Raw genomic sequence first — 14959 nt, 5'->3', positions numbered from 1 at the left:
CCATATTTAATCCTTTAATGTATTAAGAACTAGTATAATTTAAGTTTTCTAGTTTCAACTTATATGGAGACATAGGCAAAGTGCTTGTATATACTATTTGGACAGGCATTAAAAAAAATAGTGCACAAACTAAGAGAAACTGGTAGGGAAACTTCAAAAGTTACAATAAGTTTAAATTTGGGAGGGAATAGGTGGAGGCAAAAGATACCAGAAGTGAATGTGTTTCAAGAAAACAATGTACATAAGGGGAAATTAGAAACAGTCATAACAGAGAGAAACTGGATTTTTGAAACGTGTGAATATGATAGGGAGTAGTAATATATTGCAGTAGAATGTCTGACTTATTCTGTGATCTTTATATTTTTGTTAGAAATAGGTAGATTATTAATAACATTTTAATATTGCACAGCATTGGTCAATTTAGTAGTTGTGTTTAGAGTATTTGTGAGAAAATAGGTGAAAATTGTATTGGAAGGATAAATACATGGCAAGACACTGAACAGTTGCCAGAAAAAAACTTATTGAGAGTGTAAGAGCATCCTTTTGATAAAGGAATTTATAAGTTGCAGCCCCATAAAGTAAAATGGAAGTAGAATGGAGGTTTGCCTTATGTATTGTTTATAAGCTGTTGCAGTAAAACAATGACTTCTTGGTCATCTTTATCAGATAAAGATTATCATGTTGGAGGAACATAGTTGGAAATGAAATTCATTAAAACCTAGAGTTCCTATCCTAGTCAATTGAAATGTTACTGTACTTTCCAATAAGCTGGTATATTTAAATTTTGAATTTTTAAATTTCTGTGAAGTCATTTAAATTGTTAAGTTTAGGTTGTGTAATTTTAATTAACAGCATTTTATGATATATTAAACATATTTGTGTGTGAAAATTTTATTTTTGTTCGTTTGAGAAGAATTGGGCTATTGCCACTATCAAAAGACAAATACCAGATAAAGTTGAAGGGAATGTATGCTGGAGCTTAACCGCCAGCAGTGAAACAGAAATTCTGAGAGTAGCTAAATTTGTAAACACTAAGCTATGGTTGATGTATAGTCAGAGCTGGTGTTCATTTCACCCACACTTGTAGTTTGATATGGTCTAGAAAGAGGAAAACTAGTACTGCTTCTGCTTACTAGTGTGTTTGAAACCTTTCTATCATTTCTGCTACTCTTGTAGATTAATTTTTAAAAAAAATACAAGGAGAAAGGGCCCTTTTTAGAGCCCTTGAGTACAGTCTCCTTTCATCTTTACACCTCTGTGAGTTACATTGGCACACAGTGTGCTAATTGGATTAAGATCGTTGGCTTTGGAGCCAGGAGCATTTGTCCAAATCCCAGTTTTGTCACCTACAAGCAGTGTGACCCTGGACAAATACTTAACCTCTCCAACCTTTAATTTCTTCCTGTGTAAAAAGGGGATAATGATAGTACTTGCCTCATGGTGTTATTTTAGGGATAAAATGATTTAACAGCATTTAAAGCATATGGAGCTGTACCCAGAATTTAATAAATGTTAGTCGTTATTTTCTGAAAACATAAATAGCATGCAGCTATTTAGGGAGAAGGCTGCGGCCAGGAGCCACGCCCCTTTCTTCAAGCCTAAAGTTTCACTGGTCTGCCTAAGTTCTCTATCCATTAAGGCTCTTTTCCAAGATAGGACCAGTTAAAAAGTTAGGCAGACAGTGTTCGCTTCGGTAGCACGTCTACTTAAACAAAAAAAAAATCAAGCAGAAAAACTAAAACAGTTGCTAATTGTTTAGAGTGGTAATAGTTTAACTTTTTTAATGTCTTTTTAAGCATGCGAGCATGCTTCTGTTTATCAGGTAGCTAGGGTAGCATTTAGGAGAGGTAAATTTTATTTGCAATTTGCAATTATGTGGAAGGGAGTGAGTTGAAATGGCAAGCGTAAAATAACGAAGTGATGTAGGGAAACAGCCTTTTTCTACTTTAATGTTGGTCATGATCTTGGCAGTCAGGTTCTAACAAGCTGCCTTTCAACTAGAGTAGCAGATATTTCTTTAGATGCTCCATGAATGGAATGGCATGAATTTTATGGAATGAATGAATGAGTAAGAGATTAAATATTAAATGTTACCAAATGGCTGAATTTGATTTGTTAAATCAAAAATAGAAATGGCAAGCTAATCCTTCACTGAAACCACAGGGACATAGCTAATGGTTTAAGTAATAGTAGAGCATTAGAGTCAAAAATAAATTCATTCTAAGACTTTAGAATTTTCTTATGGTTCTATTTGAGATTATATAGTAGTATATCACATGATTTAATAAGAGCATTTTTAAATTTATGGTTTATAACTTTAACATTTAAATTAATGTTTCCATGTTGTCAATTAGAACTTACTTCTGTGTGTTACAGATTGTTGGATTGGCATAGGTAGAATGATTTTGATACTTAAAGTGTTTTGTGGCTCTATAAATTTAATCAGCCCTTGATTAGACTTATTTTCTTTTTTTTTTAAATTATTTATTTATTTATTTGAGAGAGAGAAAGAGAGAGAGAACAGGAGAGAGGTCAGTGGGAGAAGCAGACTCCCTGCCAAGCAGGGATCCCGATGCGGGACTCGATCCCGGGACTCCAGGATCATGACCTGAGCCGAAGGCAGTCGCTTAACCAACTGAGCCACCCAGGCGCCCCTTATTTTCTTTTTTGTATTCATAATTATTCTTTCTGTTGCTAGGCATCAGGTGGCTAGAAGTAGCTTTTCTCTTGAGTGAAAGCAGAAAACTCTGAGTTAGGAAGTATTTATCAAATTCAAGCAGAAATTAAGGATGTTGGGACTCATGGGTGGCTCATTTGGTTGGGCCTCTGCCTTCTATCAGGTTATCATTCCAAGGGCCTGCAATCGAGTCCTGCATTGGGCTCTTTGTTCAGCCAGAAGCCTGCTTCTCCCTCTGCTTGCTGTTCCCCCTGCTTGTGCACGTGCTTTCTCTCTCTCTCTCTCTCTGGTAAATACATGAATAAAATCTTAAAAAAAAAAAAAAAAAGGGGGAAGAAGGAAATTAAGGACATCATATTATAAGGAAAAACAATAAAACGTAATTCTGAAATTATATTGTGCCCTTTTTTGCTGTAGTTTGTTTGAGTCTCCAAAAAGAAAGAAGGAAAATAACATTTATTAATTACCTTGCATTGTATATATACATATATATGTATGTGTGTTTTTAAAATAAAACTAACATGTCAGTTTATCCATATGCATGTCTGTAGAGATACATTTACATCTAAATAAAATATATAAGGGAAAATGAATTAACAAACTCTGAGGGAAAATATAATGGGTCATCAGAAATTGGGAATTTTCACTTCGTAGTCCATGTTGTTAATAAAGTAACAAATGAGACCCTGGTTGCATGTATTCAAAATAAGAATTTAATATCTGGATAAAATACAAATATATTAACTAATTGTTTCTTGGCATCTGACCAAAAAAACCCTGAAAAATATATGGTATAAATTTATTACATTTTTTAAGATTATTAATCATATACAATTAATAGTCTTTAGAGGTTCTATAATTTTTAAATGTCAAGCAGGTAAAATGTTTTATTGACTTCCTTCCTTAGATCTAAGCTTAAACTCAGTGAAAATCTGAAACACATTCATCTGTAGAAAGAATTGATACAGCCTATAATATTTGTTATGAATTCAATGAAGATTTGCAGTTCCATTTTTAAGAACTATATCTTTACATAAAATGTATTAGTAAGGCCTGTTGTTAGCAAACAATGTGTTGTATGTATTTCATTGAATCTAAGATGTCATTGATTATAAAGATTTTATTTATTTATTTGACAGACGGAGGTCACAAGTAGAGAGGTAGGCAGAGAGAGGGGGGAAGAAGCAGGCACCCCGTGGAGCAGAGAGCCCAAATGTGGGGCTCGATCCCAGGACCCTGGGATCATGACCCGAGCCAAAGGCAGAGGCTTAACTCACCAAGCCACCCAGGCGCCCCAAGGCATGCCATTATTTTATGTGTCAGTAAGAAAGAAAAAAAATATTACCAGTTAAAACTATGGCTCATGTTTGAGTATTAAATGAATCTTGATTTCATAGATGTTAACATGTGGGGAAAATATGTATCTTAGAACCATGTAAAGTTTTTGATTTAATGCTCCTACTTTGTCCATATTTTTCAACACAAAATTTTTAAGAATAAGAAACTGTGTTAATATATTGACCATTATTATTAATACTTAGCTAATACTTGTATCCCTAGTAACTGTATGAAACAACTCAGTGAATTCAACTTTTTAAAAAAATCCTATCTGCCCTTAAACAGGAAGTAATTTATAGTCCAAGTTACCAAGAGCATACAAGACAATGTTACTTTCACAAACTGAAGGATTAACTAAAATAAAGGACCCTTTTAAAACTTGCTTTTCCCAGAGGAGTTTAAGCTGGAGTCTTGAGTTGACCCTTAAAATGGAGAAATTTCACCAGATTTAAAGTGTTTCTTTTTTTTAAAGTTTATATTTTATGACTTTTTAAAAATAGCCACAGTGTCTTTCACTTGGCTTGCAAAAAAAAAAAAAAAATTATAATGTGAAATAGTATTTTTGCTTGTTCCCTTCACTTATGATGAATTGGATGCATTAATTACAACAAATGGACTAATTGGGGAAGATTCATTGTTTGTCCAATTATTGCAATGAGAGAATCAACAGGGGGCAATTACAGATTGACACTGTAGAATGCAGCTTGTTACCCAGCCTCTACTAATAAACATGTGGGCAGGATTCAGATGAGTGCATAAATTACATCTGAAAATCAAATATAGATGTCAAGTATAAACACGGAGATTTTCTAGTGCAAATGAATTAACATTTCAAATTTATACTTAGTTTGAAATTGCCCTTTGCTGTCTGAAACAAGCTATGTTTTGATATTTAGTTCTTTTACTTGCCGGAGTATCTTTTGCTGCAATTTGCTGACATTGATAACAGAGCCCTTTAATGCTTTAAAAAAACAAAACTTGCAAAAAGCCTTTATTATTCACATATTCTGTATTTGGCACTTTACTTAGGTGATATTTCTAAGAATAGCAAACTGTCAGTTTATTTGAAGAATGTATCTGTAATGAACTTTTAGTTTCATTTATAATGATATTTTATAATTTGTATAGTAGACTCTTTGTGATCCTTGTTGGAAGAATGGAATGCACTTTGGTAATTGGGCATTTTATTTAGCTGATTTCATTTTATTTTTCTACTTTTGGATTATCTGATTTCTCTCACATAATATTTATGGCAAACATTTGTCCTAATACAGGCAGTAGAGGTTTCTGGTTGTTTGAAAATCAGATAAACTTTAACCTTAATAGTTTACTAAGAGATAATAATAGTTTCATATTTGTTGGTACCCCTTAAGTTATGTATATTTATTGACTGTAAGTATCTGCTGACTGGTTGAAATGCAGTGTTATTTTATTATAAAATCAGTAAGATATTGGAGATAGTAGACTAGGAATAAAGAGACCTTTGTTGTCCTTTACTAAACTTGAGACTTGGGCATTTTATTTCACCTTTTGGAGCTAAACCTTCCATATTAGTATATTGGGACTAGCACTTTATCTATCTCAGCGTTTTTCTCAGGATCAACCAAGATACTGTAGGCAAAAGTACTTTGGTGTGTTTTAAGTGCTCTATAAATATAAAATCACTATATTATCCTGAATATTTGTTTTTAGAGTTTTCTATGATAGTAACCCTGAACCAGTGGTTCCCAAACCTGGTGGAACATCAGAATCTTTTAGGGAATTTTTTAGAAGTCTGATTGGAATCCCACTTAACTAGATCAGAAACCTGAGGTTGGGACCAGCAAATCTGTATTTTTCTATCTCTTTTTCCCCACTTTTTACTTTGAACTAATCTCAGAATTGCAGAAATAGGTCAGAGTTCCTTTAGGCCCTTCACCCAGCTTCCTCAAATGTTAACATCTTATATAACCAAAGCACGATTATCAAAAACCCAGAAAAAAACACTTGTGCAATTCTATTAACTTTGATACCTCACGCACATTTTGTTAGTTGTTCCATTGTTTTGGCCAAGATCCTACATTTCACAGTGTTGTCATCCCTCCTTACACTCCTCCAATTTGGGATGATTCCTCAGTCTCCGTGTTTTATAAATTGTGTGTGTGTGTGTGTGTGTGTGTGTGTGTGTGTGTGTGGAGAATGCCTCTCTGTTTGGGTTTGTCTGATAATTTCTGATTAGGAATCCTTATTTTTAACCGCCTTCTAATGAAGCCTAGCTCTCACACATTTAGGAATTACTCATCAATATCAATCTAATCTTTGTTCCCCTTTGTAGTGTCCCCTATATGCCATTTTAGAACTGTACAATAAGCCAGTATGACTTCATTGTTTTCAAGAGTCAGTGTTCCGTGTTAGCAACCCTAGTTTTTAAATCTTAAAATATGTCTGTATTTTACTCAGAAATAGATCAGTCAAGCATGACTTAATGTTTTAGAATCGCCTTTTTCCTACCATGGAAATGTACCATTTTTTTAACAGAAAGGACATGTGTAAATATTTTGGCTTAATAGGAAACTACTATATCTGAAATATCTCTTACAAAGTTAGGATTTAAAAAAGATTTTTGCATAGGTTAAGAATGGTTGATGAGTTTATGAAATAAGATGCTCTTCCAGGCCTGTAGAACAGCTTGGAAGAAAATACAGAATATATGGAAAACATAATTTAAAAGGTCCTTTTTTGTTTTGAAGAACATTTTCAAGTAATTAGTATAATGAAGGTTTATCCTAAGGTATTATGGGCAATGTTTTTACTAGGACCTACCCTCCTCTGCAAAAAAGGGTAGGTTTCTGAGGTTCCTAGGGGGGCACGGCACTTCTTTTCTAGAGATTTAGGTAATATTTATCTATAAAAATATTTGAGCAGATGGCAGAATGCATCCCATATATATTTCTACTATCTAATTTTACTTAAGAGTTATCCCTGATCTTTCCACTGAATACCACCTGGGCAGGTGCCTTGGGCTTTATTGTGTAATCACAAGGAGCATCAAGCTTACCCATCAAGGAGGAGACTTCCAGTATTGTTTCTTGATCTAGAAGCTGGTTACACATTTATGTTCATTTCAGAAAATACACAAAGCTGTTCTCTTTTGATGTGTGCACTTTTCTAAACTTACATAATACTTTCATATTAGAAGACAGGTTTAGGAAAAGTGAGGGGTTGCCTTTGGGAACATTTTGAGAGCTTTGGTTCAAGCTCTGGAGTGAGGCATACGTAATTTTTATCTCTAGTCTTACTTTCCGTGTGACTTTGAGCAAGGCATTTAACTTTCCTCAGCCTCCATTTCCTCCTCTTATAAAGTGCTTGTATTCACTTCTTGGAATGGTATGAACATGAAATGAGAGAATGCATGTTAAAGTCAACAGAGACTGCCTCCATAAACAATGGCTAAATGGAAGCTTTGAAGATGTAAAGGAGTTCCAAGGGGTCAGATAACCGTGGGTTGAGGACTGAAAATGAAATAGTCCATATAGGCAGACGAGGAGGAGGAAGAACAAGATCCTGTGGTATGTAACAGTAGATAGGACCTCAAGGGAGAGTTTTATGTGAGCAGGGAAACCCGAGTAAGGATAAGAGACCAGAAGAGGGAAGAAGTGACCAGTGAAAGTGGTGAGAGGGAATGAAATACAAGCATGGTTGGTTCCTTCATGTTGTTTCAGGAGATCTTTTCGTACTCCCTCTGAGTTCCTAGTTCCAACAGGAGCTGCGTTTGTACTCTTACTTGCTTTCTTCACGTAGTCCAAAGAGTGCAAGTGAGATACCCAGTAAAAATCATCCTTCTCCTGTTGAAGGTGGTAATCATGCCATACAAGAAGCATGTAGGTGTGACTCTTTCCAGAGGTTTCTTGCCTCGTATCCAGTCATCCAGTCAGTGAGCATGTCTGTTGATTGTGCCTCCATAATAAAGTTATGCTTTTCTTCTTCCCCTCCCATCCACACAGCGTGGCCCTGTGTTGCACTCTTTATACCTCACTCGAGTTGTCATCTTCCTGACTGCTGGTTTCCCTGCCTTGCGTTTCTCTTCTTCTGGTTGCATTGCTCTCTTGTTTGAAATTCTTCCCCCCACCAATTTTATTGAGGTATAATTGACGTATAACATTGTGTATTCATTTAAGGTGTACAGTCCAGTAATTTGACATATGTTCCTATCGCAGAGCTGTTGCCATCACCTCACTAGTTACAAATATTTTTCTCATGACGAGAACTTTGAAGATTCACTCTCCTAGCAACTTTCAAATGCACAGTGCAGTATGTTAAATCCGTAGAACCTATTTGTGTAAAAGTCTCATAGCTTCCAAATGCTTTATTACTTTTTTTCGTGTATTCAGAATATCTCCAAGCCATTTGTTGTGGTGAACAAGACATTCTGTTTCAGTTCCTGCCCTGCGGAGCTTAAAAGCTGGCCTTAAGCTAAAATGTTAACTCCTTACATGTCATACAGGATCTTCTGTGATCGTCCGCCTGTCTAGATGACCATCTCTCTCTGCTTCCTCCTCCTGCAGTGCTTTGTGGCTCTCTGACATGCTCTGGTCCCTGTGTATTTCTCTCATTCTTCTCTAATACCCCCCTGCCTGGAATGCACCCTTTGTCTTCTTTCACTACCAGTTGAACTCCCTTTTATCATTCATTTCCTGTCTCCAACTTTACCTTTTCTGTAAAGGTACTCCTTTACAGCAGACAGAAGCACTTCTTTTGTGTTCACATTCCATCCAGTGCTAACTTCCAGTTCTGCGTTTGAACCGCGTTCATATTTTAACAATGATACTTTAACATTAGGGACTGTGTCTGCTTGATCTTCAAATCCTAGAACCTGGAAGTGTCTGGCATATAATAATTAGAGGTTCGTTCAGAAAGCACCGTGTCAGGACTTTGCTAAGAACTCATTTGCATTATCCCACTTACTTCTCAACAACAGTAGAGGTAGCTATTATAGGATCCCTGTGTTCCTGGAAGGGAAACTAAGGCTAAAAGAGATCTAACGATTTGCCAGGTGTCTTACAGATAAGCAAATGGTAGAATCACATTTAAAATCTTTGATGCTGGTGCACCTATGTGGCTAAGTTGTTAAGCGTCTACCTTTAGCTCAGGTCATGATCCTTGGGTTCTGGGATCCTGGGATCGAGCTCTGCATCGGGCTCTCTGCTCAGCGGGAAGCCTGTTTCTCCCTCTGCCACACCCCCTGCTTGTGCTCCTCTCTCACTGTATCTTTGTCAAAGACATAAGTAAAATCTTAAAAAAAAAAAATCTTTGATGCTATGATTTCAAAGTGTGTGCTCTTAACCTTCAAGTTCTCCCACATCAATAAGTAATTGTTGAAGAAAATTCTTCTATGTTTCTGATACATCATACTTGAAAATATTTGGGGAAATTTCCTCTGTTTGGAATATAAATATCTAAAATAGAATTTCCCTGATTAGCAATTAGCGTGGTTTATGATTAGTATGGTGCTTCAAAATCATACCCTCTCATCTATTTTACCAGAATAAGGAAATGTCAGAGCTCTGTACTTTCTACCTTGATAAGGAAAAAAAACTAAAGGCACATTTTCTTTTTAAACATTAGTATTTCGTGTGTCTGTGTATACATACTAATATGTATACACACATATGCATATATATATATACACATACATATATATATGAGAGAGACAGGCAAACTGTGGAAATATTTTTTAAAATGAAAAAAGAGTTTTTAACTCTTTAGGAACATATAGTACAGCTAGGATAAGCCGTAGCATAAATGAAATAATTAAAGGACAATTCATTTTTAAAGTGTTTTAAGTAAGGGAGAAATTAGGGAAAAAATAGTCAAGGCTTCTAGGGAATAAGTGGGATATAAGGACATTAAGTGGAATTTGAATTTCGTAAGGGGTAGAAGGGGAGAAAACCCCATTCCAAATCTATAAGACAATAAGCAAATTATTTTAATTACTAAATACGGTTGTAGCACTTGACCTTTTTTCTCCCATGAAAAATAATTTTGAGCTTGAGAAATAAGGGATAGAACTTGAGTGCCCTTCTGTGCTTAAAAGTATGTTAACTGTAACATTGGTTTGTGTTTGTTCCATTAGAATGCAGTTCTTGTCTTGAAAACGCCATTATGGATTTCATGATAATTACCCTCTGTGGTTGAACATTCATATGATATGAAATGGAAAAAAGTTTATCATTGCAATCTTAATATGACAACAAATGGAAAAAGGCAGAGAGTTCATACTGTTTACTCTTTTCCTCTTGAAACAGCAAACTCATTATTACATTGGGTAAGAAACAAAAAAGAAAGAATGAGTCTTCAGATGAGATGTCTGATACAGAGCAGATGCCACAGCATACGTGCAAAGAGGAAGACTCTCAAGTGAGTACTGCATTTGTTTTCTGAGAAATGAAGCACGGATAGAATTATCTAGACAGCCTAAAACTGCTTTATGGTTATTTATACTATAGTTTAGTAGGAAAACTACATTTTATTAGATGGTAGAACTCGAAGACAGCATTATGATAATATGCTCCTAGTAGTATTACTGTAGAATGTCCAACCTGGGAGGAAACTTACATACCCTCTCTAAACCCTTATTTTTCACACAGTAAAACCAAGTCCTGGAGAGGTTAAGTAATAGTCCAAAGTCCCTGATGGCTTTTAGCATGGAGAAATATCTAGTGATATGATTCTGTACTTATAGAGTGCTTTTGAATGAACTTAAGCATGGAGATCCTAAGTTTTAGAATCACATACAGTGATAGAGCAAATGGCTCGAATCATTCCTAGAGATAATTCCTTTGGTCTGCTTCTGTCAAAGAAAAGATAACCAGTTCCATTAAAAATCCCCTAATGTAGACAAGCATACTGTGCATTTTGCCTTTTTTTTTTTTTATAGGTGGTTATTCAAACTAACCTTGTGAAGTTTAAAAAAAAAAATGTTTATTTATATATATTTATATAGGGAAGGTCATAATAATTCAGGCCACCCTCTGCTCTCTAATAATTTAAGTACAACTCTAGGCCGTATGGGTGGTGGCAGTTGTTGAATTATGGGGCCAGAAAGCCCCTGAATGGCCTTTCTTCTTCCTTATGCAGCTTCTTATCCAATGGGAGAGTAGTGGCTCAAGGCTCCTGGGCTGCTGCAAGAGTTGAGGTAAGGGCAGTAACTGAGCTCCTAATATTATATGGCCTGGCTTTTTTGTCACATGTTATCCTTCACTCAGGCAGACTTACAGTTACCTTATTCACCATGAGAAAATTCAGTTTAATTTTTAACTAGCATAAGGCTGGCCATTTTTCCATTATGTAATTACCAAACAATGAAATGGTAGAATAGGTTAATGTGCACATTTCTTCCATACCTTTCATTGCAGTGTTAGTTGTTTGACAGGCATGTTGCTTTAACCCAGAAATTTAAGTGGAGAAGAAAAGAAATATTTTATAGAAAATGATTGCAAATCTGTATTATTGATATATTTAAATGTATAATATGAATGATGGAGAGGTCCGTGTCATTTTCAACCACCAGGGACCATCAAGATTTGAAAGCTGAAAAGTAATTTAAGTTTCAGGCTTGGAGTCTGGTGGAAATCTAAAAATCTGAATGTGATAATTAATTTTTTATCTTTAATCTTAATACACAGTACTTCAGTAGTTTGACTGTATTTGCAGACTTCATTTTAAAAAAAAAAAACCTGCAGCACATTATATTTGGATTATTATAGGAAACAATGTGTTACCATAACAAAGTATTAGGCATATACGAGTGTATTTCTGACCACTTACATGAAGTGTTGTGGACTGATCCATTGAAGCCTCTAAGACAGAAGAAAAAAAGCTGGAAAAAAGACATTCGAAGAAAGAATTTGTCACTATTTTAAATTGTACTTTGAAAACATTAAGAGAAAGAAAGCCAGAAAAAAGCACATCAGCTAAAATGTATACACCAAATTAGTTTTTATATTTTTAAAGTAGTAGCGATACTACATGACAGAGAAAGTAATTTGATGAAAATGGTGCCTCGTTTGGCTCTGCCTGATGTGTAACTGGGTACTTTAGGAGAATATAATTTATTCCATTGTAATGATTCCAGCTGTAATCTTATAATATCTATGATAACCTTATAATATTCCAGCTATAATCATATAACTCAGACTTTTTAATTAATCTTTTAGACTGATAAAGTCTTCATGAGGGTGCAGTTTACAAATTTATTGCTCTCGTTTTATCTTGTGAAGAATCAATTAAATTTGCACTTTTGAGAGTTCAAAGGATTCTTTCAGGCCACTAATTTACAATTTACTGAAGACCTAAGTGACGCATCTCAGAGAACTAATAGATGCCTAAATGACCAGAAAGGAAACTTAAATGCTGAAAACATGAGACAGAATCTTCTAAAAGTATACTGAATTATTCTTAGCTTTGCGCAGTGGCAGTATCGTAGCCAATGAGGTTTATCCAAGGCACGATTATTGCTAATTGAATTATTCTTAAACTTCATTATTTAGAAGATTTATGCCCAGTGAGACATAACATTGGTAATACATGTTATTGTTAGAACAATAAATGCCACTGTTGGTTTATTAATTTAAGCTATTCTTCAACATTCAGAGCTATATGATAACTGTTGTAGAACTCTAAATATTCCTGTAGCCTTGTATTAGACTAGATATCCATAGACTTTTTCTCTCAAGTAATAATAAAAATTAGTGTTTTGTTTTGTTTTTGTTTTTGTTTTCAAAATAAGATGTGGGAAAATTTGGGTTTCTAGAAGTCCTTTTATTATAACTTTTATAGCCACCTTCCCTGGCTCCCATATTAACAGAAGTGTAACTTTGAGTTTTGAAAATGTAAATGTCTTCATGGCCAAGAGATGGTGAGACCCATCCTAAATGAGCCATGAAGTTATCTGCTCTATTTGGCCAAGCTAACTTACCATATTAGTGCCTTTCTTTCTCACCATAGTCCACAACTCAAGAGAAAGAAGCAAAGTAAGGTCAAAAGCCACTGTCAGTTTTTTGGATGCCGATAACAGTTTCTCCCCAGCCTTCTGTACTGACTGAGCCATCTTTGTCATGGCTGTGGAAATAGGAAAGGCCTGCCAAATTGAGGATTTGGCAGAAACCAAAAAGAAAATACGTGGGTTATTTTGCAGGTTACATTGTGGGGAAATGTCATGGGAGTTACTAAACATGTAAAAGAAAAAGAAAAAAAATGTAAAAGAAAAAGGAAGAAGGGGTAGATTTACCAAATATTGAGCAATAGAAAAGTTGGCTGAGATGCCTCCACCCATGAAATTTTAAAGAGGTGAAAAAAAGCAAACCTTAGTCTTTTGAAGTTGTCAGGCCAACGTGAGATTCTGATTTTGTAGTGAGGAACATCAAATATTAGATCTTTAGGGAGGTAAGTAAAGCCATGTGTATTTGATACGTGATTTAAAATCACTTAGTTTATTTTAAAATTATGGTACTACATGTAATACTTTTCAAAAGGCTTACTTCTGGTTTTGATAGTGATGTTCTTTATTTTTAAGAGAAGCTAGTAAAGTTAGTAAAACACTGGTTCCTCTTTCATACACATTTAATTATTTGGTAGATTTACTTGATTATTTTGTGTATCTCTTCTAAAACATTTTATATTCTTTTGTTTTAAACACCAGTTCAAGGATTTTGTGGCAAATATTTGATTTACCCTTCTAGTTTTATGTCCCCGATTAATTATTTAGCCAGTATTCATCTGATGCGCTTTTAAGGTTTGGGGCAGAAACTGTGACATTATTAACAGTTTAAAATATGTGTTGCCTAAAGTGTGAAATAGCTAAATAAAACATGTTTTTACTCTTCATAATGATAGTTTCTAAAGGGAGATAATTAGGCAATAAACTTATTACTAATAAAATCGGTTTTGTCCAAGCTATGAAATAGTTAAATAAAATAAATCTTTTTATTCTTAACAATTTCTAAAGAAAAGTAATCGAGGTATTACTAATCTTTGTTATTTGAAACTTTAGGAAGTAAAACAAATTCTAAGCCTGTGGCAAAGGGCAAGTTATAATCTTCCTTTAATTGAAAGGAAAAATGAGAAAAGATGACGGTTGAACACAATTTCAGAAATTTAATGTACAAAATTACCACACTAAAAGTAATTATTTTAAAAATCTCGCCTTGAAAATCGGTCATATAAGTATGTTCCTTATGGTTCATTGCAGAAAAGAAGATCAAATCGTCAAATTAAAAGAAAAAAATATGCAGAAGATGCAGAAGGGAAGCAATCTGAAGAAGAGGTTAAAGGTTCTATGAAAATAAAAAAGAATTCAGCTCCTTTACCTGGCGAACAGCCTTTACAGTTATTTGTGGTAAGACATATTTGGATTATGACTACAAATATTTGAAATCAACATAGTTGATTTACTTTAGGAAGTAAAACAAATCTTTTTTTTGTAAAACAAATCTCTTCTTTCCTCCTAAAACCTACTCTAACTTTTCCTCCTGGATTCGTGTTTTAGTTAATAGAACCAGTAATTATTCAGATCAGAAACCTAGGAATTCAAAAAAAAAGAAAAGAAACCTAGGAATTCATCCTCTCATTTTTCTTCCTTTGCCTCGTCATCCGGTTTATCACCACATTTTTCACCCCCTAAATATGTATTTCTGAAACTCCTCCAAATTCTATCTTTTCTGTAGAATATTTCTAAGTTACAGGACTGATCATTGTACTGTCTACTTAAAGTTTCTCTTAGAGCTTCCCAAGTCTTAGAAAAAATAATGATGCCTTCTTAGCACATCACATAAAGCCCTTTGTATGGATTTTTTTGGCCTTCTGTCCAACTTCTTTACAAGCACTGAATCCTCTGACCTTATGAACATAGGTGCACTCTCTGTCTTTGCATATTGCAATTTCCTCTCTTAATCTTCCTTATCTGGA

At 34.6% G+C, this 14959-nt stretch overlaps 1 protein-coding gene across 18 annotated transcripts in view; it reads left to right on the top strand.

Annotated features, from left to right (window-relative positions):
- The window catches only part of CHD9 (chromodomain helicase DNA binding protein 9), a 221324-nt gene that overhangs the window by 125171 nt on the left and 81194 nt on the right, over positions 1 to 14959 (top strand). For 17 of the 18 annotated variants that reach the window (XM_082712153.1, XM_082712156.1, XM_082712144.1 and 14 more), the window contains 2 exons: positions 10300 to 10411; positions 14244 to 14390. In XM_082712153.1, the coding sequence (XP_082568279.1) occupies positions 10300 to 10411; positions 14244 to 14390 (259 nt within the window). Of the gene's footprint in view, positions 1 to 10299; positions 10412 to 11095; positions 11190 to 14243; positions 14391 to 14959 lie in introns of those variants that run through there. The other variant, XM_082712152.1, reaches the window with a different exon arrangement.

Source organism: Mustela nivalis (genome assembly GCF_964662115.1).
Source record: "Mustela nivalis genome assembly, chromosome: 18".
NCBI classification, from domain to species: domain Eukaryota; kingdom Metazoa; phylum Chordata; class Mammalia; order Carnivora; family Mustelidae; genus Mustela; species Mustela nivalis.
The sequence above is the reverse complement of the archived record's forward strand: the minus strand, read 5'-3'. Positions and strand labels throughout refer to the sequence as shown.